General features: G+C 34.6%; 2 protein-coding genes and 1 long non-coding RNA gene across 3 annotated transcripts; 2 read left to right on the top strand and 1 right to left on the bottom strand.

Moving 5' to 3' along the window:
• Positions 1-1,934: 1,934 nt before the first annotated feature.
• On the top strand, positions 1,935-3,622 carry LOC108862535 (uncharacterized). Its single transcript, XR_008937202.1, has 3 exons — positions 1,935-2,332; positions 2,481-3,182; positions 3,257-3,622. It is a non-coding gene; the product is annotated as an uncharacterized LOC108862535 (long non-coding RNA).
• An 8,810-nt stretch (positions 3,623-12,432) lies between these two features.
• LOC108862534 (uncharacterized protein At4g04775-like) lies at positions 12,433-12,997 on the top strand. Its single transcript, XM_018636696.2, has 2 exons — positions 12,433-12,621; positions 12,734-12,997. Exons 1-2 carry the CDS (start codon positions 12,433-12,435, stop codon positions 12,995-12,997), a joined length of 453 nt encoding a protein of 150 aa, XP_018492198.1.
• A 430-nt stretch (positions 12,998-13,427) lies between these two features.
• On the bottom strand, positions 13,428-15,773 carry LOC108858256 (uncharacterized). Its single transcript, XM_018632208.1, has 4 exons — positions 14,748-15,773; positions 14,249-14,663; positions 13,667-14,165; positions 13,428-13,563 (listed from the first exon to the last, which is right to left on the bottom strand). The coding sequence occupies exons 1-4, from the start codon at positions 15,771-15,773 to the stop codon at positions 13,428-13,430; spliced, it is 2,076 nt and encodes a 691-aa protein (XP_018487710.1).
• Positions 15,774-15,984: the final 211 nt, after the last annotated feature.

Raw genomic sequence — 15,984 nt, forward strand, 5'->3', positions numbered from 1 at the left:
ATGATCATTGATACTAATATCATTATTTAATTAGCAATATGTAAGCTTTTCAAACTTCTAACTCCAATATATTATTGCGGAAAGCAATTGGTGGTAGTTGCATAATGTAATATGCTTACTCACTTGAACTTTTGGCCGTATGATTTATTTGTGATGGCTTGTGAGTACTCCTGACCATAGAAACTGACCAACCTCAAGATTAAGTGAATACTTACCAAACATTCAGAAACATGGTGCTAAATTTAAAATCAAACTTACATGATAGTTATAATATATAAATAAATATAACAAAATAAGTTAAGATATAAAGTTGTTTTAATCTGTTCAAAACTTAAAAATCGTTAAGCCCTTTCTCAGACCTTAAAAATCATTGCGTTCATTTATATATTTGTCCTGCAATTTACTTCATTGATTTCGAATCAAAACTAAAACCATTTCCAATATATTCCTTTTTCCTCTAAAGTAAGGAAAAAAATAGAGATATATTTCTCTAAAATGTATTCATCTATTTTTTTTTCTAAAAAAGTCTTAATGGATTGTTTTTGATTTTACAACTAGCACCTTTCAATTAAAAATTAGAAATTACTTTTATTTGCTATAATTTTTCAAGATTTTCATAAATTGTAATATTGTCAAAACTAAATATTTATTACAAAAATTCATTATAAAAATAATAAGATTAAGTAGACAGTATAACAACAGTCGCATCTAGAATATATAATCTAACTCTTTTGATCATTTATAGCACATCAAATCATGTTCGTCATCAGTGATTATTTATGTAGTATTATACATGTAGTCATTATATCATTTAATTTTTTTTTGTCAAAAATGTACTAGTTCTTTCATAATAGCAAAACAGCAAAATATGATTGTAAATTCCAAATCTATGTTTACATTTTTTGGACCTATTGGTTCATTAGTAGTTTGCATTATGATTAACTATTTAGAATATATATCATCAGCTAAGTTACAAAATCAAGATGTTTGTAGACAGTACAACACCAGTAGCATCTAGAATATATAATCTAGCTCTTTTGATCATTTATAGTACATCAAATCACGTTTGTCATCAATGATTATTTACGTAGTATTATACATGTAGTCGTTATATCATTTAATTTTTTTTGCCAAAAGTTGTACCAGTTCTTTCATAATAGCAAAATATAATTGTAAATTCCAAATCTATGTTTTACATTTTTGGACCTATTGGTTCATTAATAGTTTTCATTATGATTAACTATTTAGAATATAAATCATCAGCTAAGTTGCAAAATCCAAGTGTTTGTATGTATATCTAAGCTGAACAAGCATATACTTTACAAGATCGTAACAAAAAGAAACAAAATTAATATTCTTTCTTCATTCACTTCGTTTGAGCATTATTTCAGTGACCATTATAGATTCAAAAGTAATTTAGCGGAGAATTAAATTATTATAATATTTTGTACGTATAATTAAATATGAAGCTTTTAAAAGCAAATTAAAATTTACAATTTTAGTACTAAATATAAATTCCAAGATTCATTCTTCCCATACAAAATTTAACTTTCAAATAAAATATATTTTATTACATAATTATAATTGTAAAAGTTAAAGAATTATTATCTAAACAAAAGTTATGTTTGTTTGTCTAAAACATTTGTATTTCTCCAAAGGAAGATACTCTCGCACATGGTGAACGAAGTCGATCTTCCTTTTTTGTCTAAATGGACACAGAATCCTCAGTTTAGTTAGCAAAGTTTTAATCAAATCTATTTATCTTGATGAAAAAAAAAGCGAGGTGTAAACCACCGAGTGAAATAAAGAAAATCATTAGAAAAAAATAAATTGTCGGGTCCAGTTTTTGCTACCGTATGAGCAGTGACACTGTTTCTTCGAGGAGTATATGTATATGTAGTTTGGTGGAATTTCGAATTCTAAAAATGTCTATCCCGAACCAGAGTAACAACAGTGATATTTGTAGTTTTTTCTAAAAATAACTATGGCCTTGTTCATTATAATAGCCTTGTTCATTACAGAATGGCTGCGGCAGTATCAGAGGAACACACACATCTTCATAGAGAGAGAGATAGCAACAGAGACCGTAACCATAGCTCCGACCTGTCTCTCCGGCAGCATCGGGAACGATTTCTCCTTCCCTTCCCTCTTTTTCCTTTGCTTCTTCTTCTTATTCTTAACCGAGTCGATATGTTATTCTTTTCTGTCGCGGTAGTGGGCGTTCCTCGGAGCTTTGTAGATCTGTCGGAGCTGATCTTTAACCTTGTATGAAGAGACGACGACAAGACTATGGAGAGGTCAAAAAAGGAGAGTCGGCGTTTTAGAACCAAAGGTATACCAAAATCGAATTTTCCCCTTTTCAGATCTAGGATTATACTTTCACGGAGGTGGCACGTGAACTAGGTCAGATGACTCCATTACCTCAGTTGCTTCTTCCTGCGAGGGCGGTGCTAACAGGTAGAGGATATGTGCGATTGTAGGTTGTTAAAAAGAGCTTCAATACCAGCTGAAAGCTTGCAAGAGACTCGCTCGCGTATCTTACCGCTAAGGTTCGATTTTCATTCCGGAGTCTCTTCCGGCTTTGGCGTATGAAACGAGGCATGGATTGACGGCGGCATGAAGCCGATTATCACTACAAGAAAACATTCAAACTCTGACGGAAGATTTCGTCGGAATAAGCCATTTTCGACAAATTTCCGACGAAAAACGTCGTCGGTTTCATTTGGTCGGGAAAAAATATTTCGTCGGAATAACTGACGAAGAAACCAATTTCGTCGGACTTCCGTCAGAATTTTCCGACGAAATTCTGAGAAATTAAAACCTCAAACTGAAACTCTAATATAAAAGCAATTTCGTCAGAATTTCATCGGAATTTCGTTAAAATATTCTGACAAAATTCTGAGGATCCAAAACCCCAAACCGAAACCCCAATACAAAGATGTTTTCGTCAGTATTTCATCAGAAATTTACGATAAATCATATTTCGTCGGTATTTCGTCGGAAATTTCTGACGAAATTCCGATGACTCTTAAATATTTGGTTTCTTTGGTATTTCTTCAGAAATTTCTCAGAATTTTCCGACCACATTATTGTCGGAGTTTCCGTCAGAATGTGCCATGTTTTCTTGTAGTGTATGTTGTTGGTTCACGGATTCGACGCTCATCAAATGGAACTAGAACATGGTATATGACAGAGAATACATGTTGATTTTATTGTTTGCTTGTCCAACTTCTGCCTCGGTTTATATGGCTCTTAGGTGTTAGGTTCAGTCGGACTACTGTCCGTTTTGTGGCTTAGGACTGGAGTAACGAACGTCAATTGATACAAACCATCATCGGTACTGTGCCTGTGGTGTTGAAGCGATTGGGACACAAGCGAAAATCCTACTTTACGGGACACGAGCGGAAATCCTACTTTACGGGACCATAGCTTGGTGAAGAAAGGAAATGTCGATTGTGTAGTCCGTGTCTATTTGTGTTAGTAGTTGTTCTCAAGTCATTATGGTTGATTGTAGGGGTCAAAGAGATGATTCCTTTCGGGTTGTGGGATGGATTCATTCTCGCTACTGTAAAAAAATACATTGTTTGCTTGGTCAAGTAGCATTAGGTCCAATCAAGTGACGACTCAGGGCATTACTAGATAGCTTCAATGTATTTGGTTTCAAATCTGTAGAGGTCACAACCTTGAGTATCTTGTGTTGGTGAATTGAAGTTGATGTTGAGTTAAACGTGGGTGAATTGAAGTTGATGTTGAGTACAACAGTGATTCTATAAATTAATGAAGCAAAACATGGGTGACAGAGCTATTTAGTTACACTGGATTAAGAAGAGATAGATCTGTTACAAACAAGAGACGTCACTGAAAAATTAGCATCCATAAAAGACGTCAAGGTATCACTTCCAGCAACTATTTTTAATCTACCATAGCTACTTTGCTCTCTATTAATATTAATTTTCTTTGTCGTTACCGCTGCCCGCAGCGATTCCGTAACGAACAGGACCTATATTTAGAATCAGGATTTCATTTACATATTTAAATTAGCAGAATGCCCGTTTCTCTTGGGACCCACTAAGTTTCCTCTACACAAATTTAATGGATGCGATCTTCTTAGTAGCCAAAATATACCCGGTACCGGCACCGTTCTCAACTAGTATATTCCTAATCCGATGAGATGAAATCAATGTAGGAGACCCACATTGCTTGTACTCCTCGAGTCTAAGAGACTGTAAAATCATACTGTACAATTGTCTTAGTCGACCTTCCAACCGGAGTAATTTAATACTGGTTACCTCTTCAATCATGTAATATACCTGACACTGAAGCTTACAAAATCCGAAATAACAAGGAACGGTCCAAGACAACCTGAGACGACTGACAATGGTTGAGATGCGACACCTTCGAGCATAACTATGGCAGGATTGAGGCTGCAGAAAACTCGGGTTTCAGTTGCAAGAGAAGATATAATCGATCTACCTACTGGATTAAGCAGCCAAGTAGATATTAGGATGACCAATAACCGAACAGCCTCCTTGCCGAACGATGAAACCAGCTGACACCACCAGCACCACGAATTGATGCCTTGCTCCGGGAAAGAGGACCTGACCCAGACCTTCAATGAACTTCAGAGAGAGACTTCACTGGGGAGACAAAGCAAACCATAGAGGCGGAACTGAAACTCAAACCCAATGCAGGACCCAAAATTAAAAGCCGCGAGACTGACAAACAAAGGTCGAGCAGCTACCGTAGAAAGGGATTCCTCAGCCATAGACGACAGAGGATGACCACTAAACCTTGACCGCACAAGAAGACCGACACGATAGGTAATAGCCACACGGCCACCACCTACCTTGTGCAAGCGCCGATGAGAAAATATTCATGGTTTGGCTGTTGATCATCCTATTTAACATTTTTGAATCTGCTTCAAAAATAATATATCAAAGACCATTTATCCAACAATTCTGTTGAGTAGTCAGAAAGTTTTAGCTTCACTTTCTAGAGAAGGTTTTGGTAAGTGTTGATGATCTTTACATCTTTGCTGTCCTTAGGTGGTCCCGAACGACCCAGCCACTATATGCAATATCAGTAGAATTCAAAGTGACATCATAATCATAATTTCAAGTATGAATGAGAGGCGGAGTTCATTCTTGTCTTGAAAGACATGTAGCTGATAACACACTGAAACTATACATGATATTATAGTTTTAAAAGCAAAAACAATATTTGTTTTAGCAAGATGAACCAAAATAAGCTATTAAATGGAAATTTGTTTTAAAAGCAAAAACAATATTTTTTCCATTAAATATAGAGGGAAAAAACCAAATTATATTAAAAAGAGAAATAAGAAGGATATATTTCATTATTATAGGATGTAAAAGCAAAAATAATAATGAACTGGAAATGATCTTTTGTTAACAAAAGTAAGCCAATTTTGTTAACAAAAGTAAGCCAATTTTTTACAAAGGAAGACTTCCAAAGAAGTCTGGTATAGAGTAGACTTCTCTCGAAGTCTTCCTTTGTAAATTTTCAATTGCAAAAATGACCTAAATGGACGACTTTCTGGAAGTCTACGAGAAGACTTCCATTCTGCGTCAATGTTTAATAAACTTTCATTTTCTGTAAAACTATAAAAACTTTTTAAATATTTTCTTGTTAATTCATGTATATTAGTCAATATTGAAGCTACTTAAAGAAATTTATAAATTAATTGGTGATATTTATTAGGTTACCAACATTCATATTTATTAAAGTTTCTAGCTGATCCGAGAAGACTTCCACATAAGTAAGTTTAAGATATGTTTTTTTTTTAACTTTTAGTTTTTGGAAAAAAATAAGAGTTTTATGCAACAAGAGATTACTAAATGAAAAAAATCAGACATGAAAACTTACCAAAACGCTCAGATCTGTTATAAAAAGGAGACATGGGAGAAGACTATGTCAGAAGACTTTCGAGAAAATCTTATGGAAGACCTCCTGGAAGTCTTTTAGTGCATTATATTTTAGAAGGCTTTCGAGAAAACTTTCCAGAAGTCTTCCAGAGTCTGATCCAGATCTAAAAAATCTGCATATCCAAACCCAGATTTGAAAAATATGCAAATCCAAAAATGTTTAAATGACTTCAATAAGAGCAAATAAGTGGAAGATGAGATAGATCTACCTTAAAGAACACACAAAATTACATATCCAAGAAAATTAGATTTACCTTTAAAAGAGTGAAAGATGAGAACCATGTGATAAAAACATGCAAAAACAAAATAAATTAGTAAGAAAGACATGAGAAAACAGAGAAATTGATATAAAGTTTATAGTGTTTTCATGTTTAAAGAGATTATAGAGAGGTTGGAGAATTTTAGTCTGAGAAAAAAGTAAGAACTTTATGAAACAAGAGGTTACTAAATGAAGAAAAATCAGACATGAAAACTTCCCAAAACGCTCAGATCTTTTCTGAAAGAGGAGACATAGGAGAAAACTATATCAGAAGACTTCCAGGAAATCTTATGGAAAACTTTTTGGAAGTCTTTTAGCGCATTATATTTTAGAAGAATTCCGACAAGACTTCCTACAAGTCTTCCATTGTCTAATGCAGATCTGAAAAACCTGCATATCCAAACACAGATCTAAAAAACCTGCAAATCCAAAAATGTTCAAACGACTTCAACAAAAAAAAATTAGTGGAAGATGAAATAGATCTACCTTAAAGAACACACAAAATTACATATCCAAAAAATAGATCTACCATTAAAGGAGTGGAAGATAAGAACCATGTGATAAAAACCTGCAAAAACAAGATAAATTAGTAAGAAAAACATGATAAAAATGAGAAATTGATATAAAGTTTAGTGTTTTCATGTTTAAAGAGATTAGAGAGAAGTTGGAAAATTTTAGTTTGGAAAAAAGGTTAGAGCTTTATGCAACAAGAGGTTACTAAGTGAAGAAAAATCAGACATGAAAACTTACCAAAACGCTATATATGATCTGTTATGAAAGAGGAGACATAGGAGAAGACTCTGTCATAAGACTTCCACGAAGTCTTCTGGAAGACTTTCTGAAACTTTATATTAACGCATTATATTTTAGAAGACTTCCGTGAAGAATTCCGAGATATCTTCCAGAGGCTGATCTAGATCTGAAAAACATGCATATTCAAAACTAGATTTAAAAAACCTGTAAATCCAAAAATGTTCAGATGATTTCAATAAACGAAAAATAAGTGGAAAATAAGATATATCTATCTTAACGAACATACAAAAAAATATATAAAAAATAGATCTATCTTTAAAAGAGTGAAAGATGAGAACCATATGATAAAAACCTGTAAAACAAGAAAAAACTAGATACAGATCCGCGCTATGCGCGGATACCATTTAAACAAATTTTTCTAATAGTTATCAAGATTAGATTATATGATTTTTTTTTGTTTATAATATAATTTCTTCCTTTTATTTTATTTTCTTGGTTTTTGGACTTGTATAGAATATATGCAAACATCTCTTGAAGCTACCCCAAAATCTATTTGGGACTCGGCAAAATATCCAAATCCAAAGAACCGAGGCGAACCCGATCCAAAAAAGTAGTATCGAATTCGAATTGAAATTGATTAAATATCCAAACCGATTCAAAATTTTAGTATTTAAAAAATCTAAACCGAACTCAACACGAACCGAAATATTTTGGGTACCCAACTGTATTCGAAATAGATTTATATACCTAAATATATTAATTATTTTAGATTTAATATATATTATAAACATCCAAAATATATAAGGTACTTTAAGTTGTCCAAAATACTTATAAATATATAAATAGTCAAAAGTAAATGTATAAAATAGCTTAAGTATAGTCAAAACACCAAAAATACTTAAAATATTAATTGATTCTCTATCCAAATATTTAAACCAAACAAATTTATATGTTAAGTTTAAGTATTTTGATATGTGTTATATAAATTTATATGTAATATATTATCTTGTTTATAGATTTTGAGAAACTTTTAGGTATATAGTGAATTTTCAAAATTTTAAAATAATTTAAATTAGTTATCTGAAATAGAACCGAATCCGCAAAGATCCGAACCAAATCTAAATCAAATGTATAAATACCTGATTGAGACTGAAATCTTTGACCCCAAAACTCAAAAACCGTATAGACCCGAACCGAACCCGATTGAGTACCTGAACATACACCCCTAACTCTATCACCAAAGTCAATCGATTTTAAGATTAGACTCTTTAGTTTCTGTTTGTTTGTAAACCATCATATAAACGATCAGGGCTATATCAAACCTAAAAATCGGTTCGATATCTTTCTCATGTTGATAGATCTCTCACCTTTAATTTTGTATTTGATATATTTCCTCTAATCTATTACTTTAGTGTCCTATCTTTTTTCTTTTTTTAGAGCTGATTTATTATGATATTACAATTATTAGAAATTTTACATAGACGATTCGACAACCTACAATACTACCTATCCTATCTTTTATCTACCTGTTGGGAGTTGCCATTTAAATTTTAAAATGTCAAGCAAAACATGTAATATCAATGTAAAGAATTATAAATAAAGGACAATTCTCCCAAAAATACAATTTTAAGTTTTGTCACAAAATACCTTAGAACTCTAGATATATAAATATAAATAACTTTTTAAAAATTAAAAATAAAAATAGAAGAAAAATAAAAGAAAACTATAGTTTTGAATTATATTTTTCAAATTCGAACATTTTTGTTGAGTTTTTTTCAAACTTTTCTTTCAAATTTATTAATTTTTTTTCAAATTTTTTCTGACATTTGAAATTTCTTTTGAAACTATTTTAAAAAGTTTTATTTTATTTTTTAATATTTATTTTTTATTTAAAACATTTTAAAACTCAATTCTAGAGCTCTAATGCTTAACTCTAAACTATAAATATAAATTAGTTAACCCTACATATATAAATATATATTTACTTTTTTAATAAAACATTTTAGTCATTTTCATTCTTAGATTAGGGCTGGGCAAACAATCCGAACCCGAAAAACCGAACCGAACCCGATCCGAAAAAATAACACCGAATCCGAACCGAAATTGATTAAATATCCGAACGGTTCAAAATTTTGGTATTTAAAGAACCGAAACCGAACCCGATCCGAACCGAAGTATTTTGGGTACCCGAATGTATCCGAAATAAATTTATATACTTAAATATATACATTATTTTTATATATAATGCATATTAAAAATATTAAAAAATATATAAGATACCTTTAAGTTTTCCAAAATACTCGAAAAATATATGCAAATAGTCAAAAGTAAATGTTTAAAATAGCTAAAGTATACTGAAAACACTAAAAGTAGTTAAATATCTATTGATTTTTTATCCAAATATTCAAAGAAAACCAATTTATATGTTAAATTAAGGTATTTTGACATATATGTTATGAAAATTTATATGTAATATATAATCTTTCTTATAGATTTTGAAAATTTAAAGTATATAATGAATTTTGAAAATTTAAAAACATTTTAAATGGGTTATCCGAACCCGAACCGAACCCGCAAAGATCCGAACCGAATCCGAACTGAAATTTAGAAATATCCGAATGGAGCTGAAATTTTTGACCCCAAAAACCCGAAACCCGAATAGACTGAACCGAAACCCGAATGGGTACCCGAACGCCCAGCCCTATCTTAGATGATATAAGTGTGATAAAAAAATTTATGGTTATCGTAGATTATCTTATTATATAAAGTAGAACTTCTCTCTTCTTGGAGAGAGCCACGTTAGAAAATAGTCTTACTAGAAAGCGCCACGTGTCTCAGAACAAAACTAATCTTACTTTCGCTTGGTTTGTAATGGGCTTGCGAGGTAATCTTTTTGTAAGTTTTGAATTACTTTATTTGGGCTGAATAATGTAGACAGAAGTAAGCCCGTTTACACCTTTGTTTTCTTAGCTTCTTCAAGAATGGCGAATCTAGATTTTTAAGGTTCTTTCTTTGTATTTGAGAAACATTTAATGACGGCGTTGAATCCACCGTTCCTATCGATTCGAGTTCTTCTCACCCACAATGGAAAACCGAACCGTTACGGATTATATTAAATTGTCGTCATTAACTCATTCTCCTATTCATTTGAACTGTTTCTCATTAAGTGCATCTCTTCTTCTTCTTCTTCTTCAAGTCGGTGAATCTGCAACTATAAATAGTTGAGTTTGTATTATAATCCATCATTTCATGCTTTACTTTCCATTGTTACTGCTTCTTTGTTTTGGAATTGCGCTCTTCGGCTCTAACGAATCCAGGGACGTGTTTCTGCGTGTAGGTTGGAGTGAAAGCTCATGAGACAGCAAAGAGGATGGTTATCTTCCCGGCAGTCAGGGAGGAGACGGTGACTGTTTTAAGACCACCGTAGTGGGATCGAGCTAGGAGAGAGCGGAATCGGGGAGTTCGTCTCCGATGGAAATGGCGAAGGAGATGGTGTTTGAGAAGGATCTGGTGGTTCAGTAGGAGAGAGAGCGTGTGAAGGAAAGATGCCATGTTTGTAGAGGAATGGTTTAGCTGAATGTGGTGTTACGTATCCCGGTGGAGCAGAGAAGTCGTGTCTTATCCTTTGGTCTCCACATACAAAGTAATCTGGAGACGTTAAGCAAGTGCGTTGCATCCAAACGTCGTCAATGACGCTCATGATCTCTCATTCAATATATGCAAGTCTCAATCCCCTGCAAATCATCAATTCAATCCTTTGACTCTGGAATTTGGTACGATAATGGCAAAATGGAAAATTGAATGAGAGATCATGAGCGTTTATATTGCTTTGGTGGATGAGAAGGTATATTTTTCTTAACTTATGCTCTGATATTTTACACCAAAGGTAGAGCTTAGTATTTCTATTAACTCAACGCCCCGGTTCTATTAGGTTCTCGGAGAAGACCAGTTTTGTTGAGATTGCAGGGAGCATTAACTCTATCCCTACGTTGATACTCTCTTCGTAGTTACAACATGGCCAACTCTAGGACAAGGCAAACAAGAGAAAATGTGACTCCTTGGCATGTTTTTGAATCATTGCCACTTCTTAAGATTTCTCACGCACACATAAGGTATATCATATTTAAGTATTTCCATCTCCTTTAAAACAGAGATATTTGTCCAGCTTTTAGTTGTCCCATTAGACAATCATATGGATTCTAATTCTACAGAGATATTTTGATGTTGAAATTGGCAGAGAGAAACAATCTAATAAAACATAAGCTACCGTGAATGTGTTTGCTATTATGTACTATGCTTTATGTGTATCGTCTGAAGCAGTTATAAGTTATAACTAATTTCTCAATGGACCAGGCAAGTAGATTATGAAACCATAAAGAGCTTCTACGGTTAACGGGATTGATGATACTGATTCGAGTATTAAAAGGAGTTATAGCTTTACAACAAATGTTTCTTGATTGCATAGCTTTTGGCCATTTCTGACCTGCTCATCAAGGTTCACTCTTTACTAATCCTCAAATTCAAATCTTCAGTATCTATATTGTTCTTTTTGAATAATTTGTCTCTTGAGTCGGGAAATAAATTAAATATATTCTCTTCTGATTTATGTTTGTATAGATAACAAATTGAACTCCAGCATTAAGTTACAATATTTGAAAGTCATGTCTTCCTTATCATAGTTATTCCTGTATGCCTTCATGGCAGAAGTAGTAGATAGTCAGGGTCTGAAGTCTCCCTCATGATGAAGAAGACAGAAAGCCACCTACAGTTGTGAAAACAGTGAAGAACTTGAAATGCTGAAATTCCATGTTTACTTCAGCAAAGTACCTTCTCATTGCGGCATTCTTGCTCAAAAAAAAACAGCCACGCTAGATGCCTGGATGTTTGACTCCCCAGAGAAAATGGATAACTTGAAAGAAATCGGAAGTTTTAGAATATCTGTGTATCTCTTTTTTTTCTTCGAGAAAAGGCTTTAGTATATGTGTTTCGCTTTTGGTATATATTTTTTATTTGATGACAAGTGTAATTTTTGTCTGTTGGCATATACATTTCATGTTAATTCATACATTCATTCTTATCACTTATTTTTAGTTCATTTACAACTATTATTTTACTATACCTATTTGATTGTTTTACGGAAAACGTGCTATTTCCCCACGAGAAGTATTGTATCCTTCCATATGTCTCCCAAACTATGACCTCGTCCTATATTTCCCCGAATTGAAACTTCGAAATCAATTTCTCCATGGAACTCAATCCGATATTGGTTAAGACAATTCTCGGTATAATCGCAAAACCAAACCGAAAATTTCCCCGAACCATAACCGAAACCGTTTAAAAAAAAAACCCAGATTTGACCCGACCCATAGCCCCACTCTCTTAAAAATCCCAAATCGTAGCTCGACGAACCCTAAAAACCCCAATCAAGTTTTATTCTCTTCTCCCCCCGAATTCCCAACTGTGAGAGTAAGAGTGATGTCTGGGTCTTCAAATGTCGTGTCTGGAGCTTCCTCTGGATCATCGAATGGGCGTCGAAGAGGTAGACGATTTGCAGGTGTCCCGAAGAAATGTTGGTGTGGTGAATCCATCATTCCATTGATGTCAAAATCGACTCCCAATCCCTACAGGAGATACTTTCGATGTCTGTATGCTGCAACACAGAGGGTAATTTTTGTTATTAGTCTCACTTCAGAAAGTTGTCAAGATCATTTTTAGCTAGAGAATGATGATTGAGTAATGCTTTGTTGTGTATGTCTATGTATAATGAATTGTTTAGCTGGAGAATGATGAGCATATATTCAAGTGGATAGATGAGGCAATATTGGAAGATTTAGAATCACTTGAATCAAAAAATGCAAGTATTGAGCAACATGTGAAAGAGATTGCAAGAGAGAGATTGTCCCTTGAGCAGGAAGTACTTGATCGAGTTGAGGAAGTGCTGGCTGAAGAGAAAACAAAGATGAAAAAGATGATGGCAGTCATATTCAGTGGTTGTGCGATTTGTGTTGTGTCAATGGTGCTTCTCGTCAAGAAATGGTGAAGCATGATGAAGAATGTGTCTGTGATCAATGCGTTTCGGTTCTGTCTTTATTGAATCTCATGTATGAACTTGATGTTAGTTTCTGTTTCAGTATGAACCTAAATATCTATGATGTTGTAAGAACTTGAATCTCTGTTGTTTTTTAGTTATGTAAGAGGATGATCTTTTAAAAAATTATGTCTTGTTCTAGAGATTTGTTATGCATTGAAAAGAGATAACAAGAAAGGAATAAAAAAAAACAGTAAAGCCAACATAAACATAGCAAGATAATGTTTTAATAGATACCACCATTCCTAAAGACACATCGGTTTGAACAAAAGACAATTTTTAAAAGAGCTTGAGAGACAACTTGACACACCAAAACCCACATATTCCGAGTCTTTAAAAACCACAAAAGCTAAGAGACAAAAACAACACCAAATCCGAGAAGCTAAAAGCCACAAAAGTTGACACCACCATCAACACATATCTTGAGAAGGAGCTGGAGAGGGAGCTCGAGAAGGAGCTGGAGAGGGAGCTTGAGATGCAGCTGGAGAAGCAACATTAGAAGGACCAGCTCCAGTTGGCTACCAAAAACAGAACAAAACTAGTGAATCTTTGTTTGAGCTTGCATTGAAAACAGAACAATGGTGAATCAGAAACAGAACAAACCTTTTTTTTTTATGAAACCTTAAGTTGTGATCAGGTTGGCCGCATACTCCGCAGTGCATAGTTCTCTTTTTATGTTTTGGTTGCTTCTTGGTTGGAGACTCATTAGCAGGTTTTTTTCTTTTCTTCTCAGCCTTAGTCATCTTCTTCCTCCCCGTTTGGTCTGGATCAGGTGGAATATGGACGTCCGGCGCACCCGTTTCAGGCCAAAACCGAGCACCTCTCACCGGAATAAGGCCGTCAGTGTAGTTTCTTCTCCACATAGATGTTCTGAACCACTTACAAACGAAGTCCTCAGCCTTAAGCTTCTTATGGAGAATGACTCCATAGGCATGCTCGCATGGAATACCACAAATCTCAAACTTCATACACGTGCAAGTCCATCTCTCCAAGCTGACACGGTAAGTACATCCACTCAACTTTGCTTCATACATTCCATTGGTGCTTCTTCTAACTATGCATTCACTAGCATTCTTTTTCTCTGCTTTAAGAAACTCAGTCGCATATGGTGTACAAATCCCTGAAAAATAATCACATTAGAGTATCAGAGACATGAGAGAGTGAACCCTGAAAATTAAAAATAAAAAGCACAAAATTTTATACCTTTGTGAGTATGAGAGGTTACTGATCGTTTTGCAATCCGAACCATGGCAAGTCTTCTTATTGTCTCTAACATAGGGACAAATGGAATTTCCCTTGCCTTTCCTATGGTGTTATTGAAAGACTCTGTGGAATTGTTTTCCACATCTTCGCAGTATGGCCCTAACCTGTGGTATGCTCTACACCATGACTCCGGTTTTGTCTTCAGAACATCCTCATACACACCAACATCGTAATTGAAAATCCTATCCAGCCGTTCCTTATATTCTGCTTCGTTGTAACTCCATGCTAAGCTCCATATAAAACTCTTCATGTCGCTTTTACTTCCATGTTTCTTCTTCAGATTCTCATAGATGTGTCTCACACACTTCCTATGCTCAACCTTAGGCAATTCTTCCTTAACTGCAGCTATCAAACCCTACACCAAATAGACAAAATAACAACCATATAAGCTTACTCAATTAGTTCCATTTAAAAAAAAAAGAAGGTTAAAGACACTAACCTTTTGGCGATCAGACACAAGAACAAACCCCTCGCCATCCTCAAGTCCTAAGTCTTCCTTTACCATTCTCACAAACCATGACCAATTCTCTGTATTTTCAACTTGAACTACACCCCATGCCACTGGATAAATGGCATTATCTGCGTCTCTTCCTAATGCCACCAACACTTGTCCTTTGACCTTGTGTTTAACAAAGCATCCATCAATTCCAAGCAAAGGTCTACATGTCTCCTTCCATGTCCTTCTTATGTTTTCAAAGCAAACGTAGAACCTGTTGAACTCATCTTTTCCTTCTGCATTTTTCAGAGTCTCAATCACCACAGTGGAGTCTGCGTTTGATTCAAGTATCTCAGCCGCATAATCTCGAAGACGAGCGAACTGATGATCATACTCAAACTCAAGCCACTTCAGCGCCTTAGTTCTAGCAGCTTGACACTGAGGCCTTGATGCCGTGATCCCCCATTTCTCTAGAATCAGTTCTTCAATCTTCATAGGCATGTAATAATCAGGTTCTTCTCTGATTTTATCAATAAACAACCTAGCTATTTGTGGAACCCTCAGCATTGAACACTGTCCGTTAGGCACACATGAATGAGTCTCAACAAACACTCTCACTTTCCACACATTATCACTTGGCAGAACTGAAGCATAGATTTTCCACTCACAAGTTCCTTCTTCATTAGAACCCAAACACCTAAAGCCAATTTTATCCTTATCGTACCTGTACTGCTGGATATTGCGGCCCGTTCTAAGAGCATAGTCAAGCACACAATCTTTGAAACCAACGCCGTTTACGAATGTCTGCTTCTGGTATAACCTTCCATCACCGCGCTTGATGTGAGTTACATCTGCTGGTTTCTTTTTGCAGCCTTTCTCTTGCTCGTCATCACTCTCAGGAATCTGATCGTGGCGAATCGAAGGCTCGTCGACGAACTCCCTAAGCAACTGCTCGATTTCACCTTGATCTCTCTCTTCTGCTTCTTCATCGAAGGTTTCGCCCCCATCGACATCATCAACTGAAGCCATCTCTCTGCTTTCTTCTTCTCCCCACGATTTCTCTGTTCTCTCTGCTTTCTTTTTCTCCCGACGTTTTCTCTGTTTCTATTTCTAGGGTTTTAAATTTTTTTTTTCTGTTGAAATCGGGTATAAGTGAAAGGGGTAATGGGGTTTTCGGATCTTAATCTCGGTTTTCTGGTTTGGTTATTGTAATCGGATCTTAATCGGGTATAAATCGAGT

This window comes from Raphanus sativus, chromosome 8 (assembly GCF_000801105.2).
Source record: "Raphanus sativus cultivar WK10039 chromosome 8, ASM80110v3, whole genome shotgun sequence".
NCBI lineage: Eukaryota > Viridiplantae > Streptophyta > Magnoliopsida > Brassicales > Brassicaceae > Raphanus > Raphanus sativus.

Coding starts and splice junctions, on each gene's coding strand:
- LOC108858256 (XM_018632208.1), bottom strand. CDS start 15,773: ATGGCTTCAGTTGATGATGTCGATGGGGGCGAAACCTTCGATGAAGAA. Junction 14,664..14,747: donor TTGTGTCTGATCGCCAAAAG/GTTAGTGTCTTT, acceptor TATTTGGTGTAG/GGTTTGATAGCTGCAGTTAA. Junction 13,564..13,666: donor CAACCTGATCACAACTTAAG/GTTTCATAAAAA, acceptor TGTTTTTGGTAG/CCAACTGGAGCTGGTCCTTC.
- LOC108862534 (XM_018636696.2), top strand. CDS start 12,433: ATGTCTGGGTCTTCAAATGTCGTGTCTGGAGCTTCCTCTGGATCATCG. Junction 12,622..12,733: donor TGTATGCTGCAACACAGAGG/GTAATTTTTGTT, acceptor TGAATTGTTTAG/CTGGAGAATGATGAGCATAT.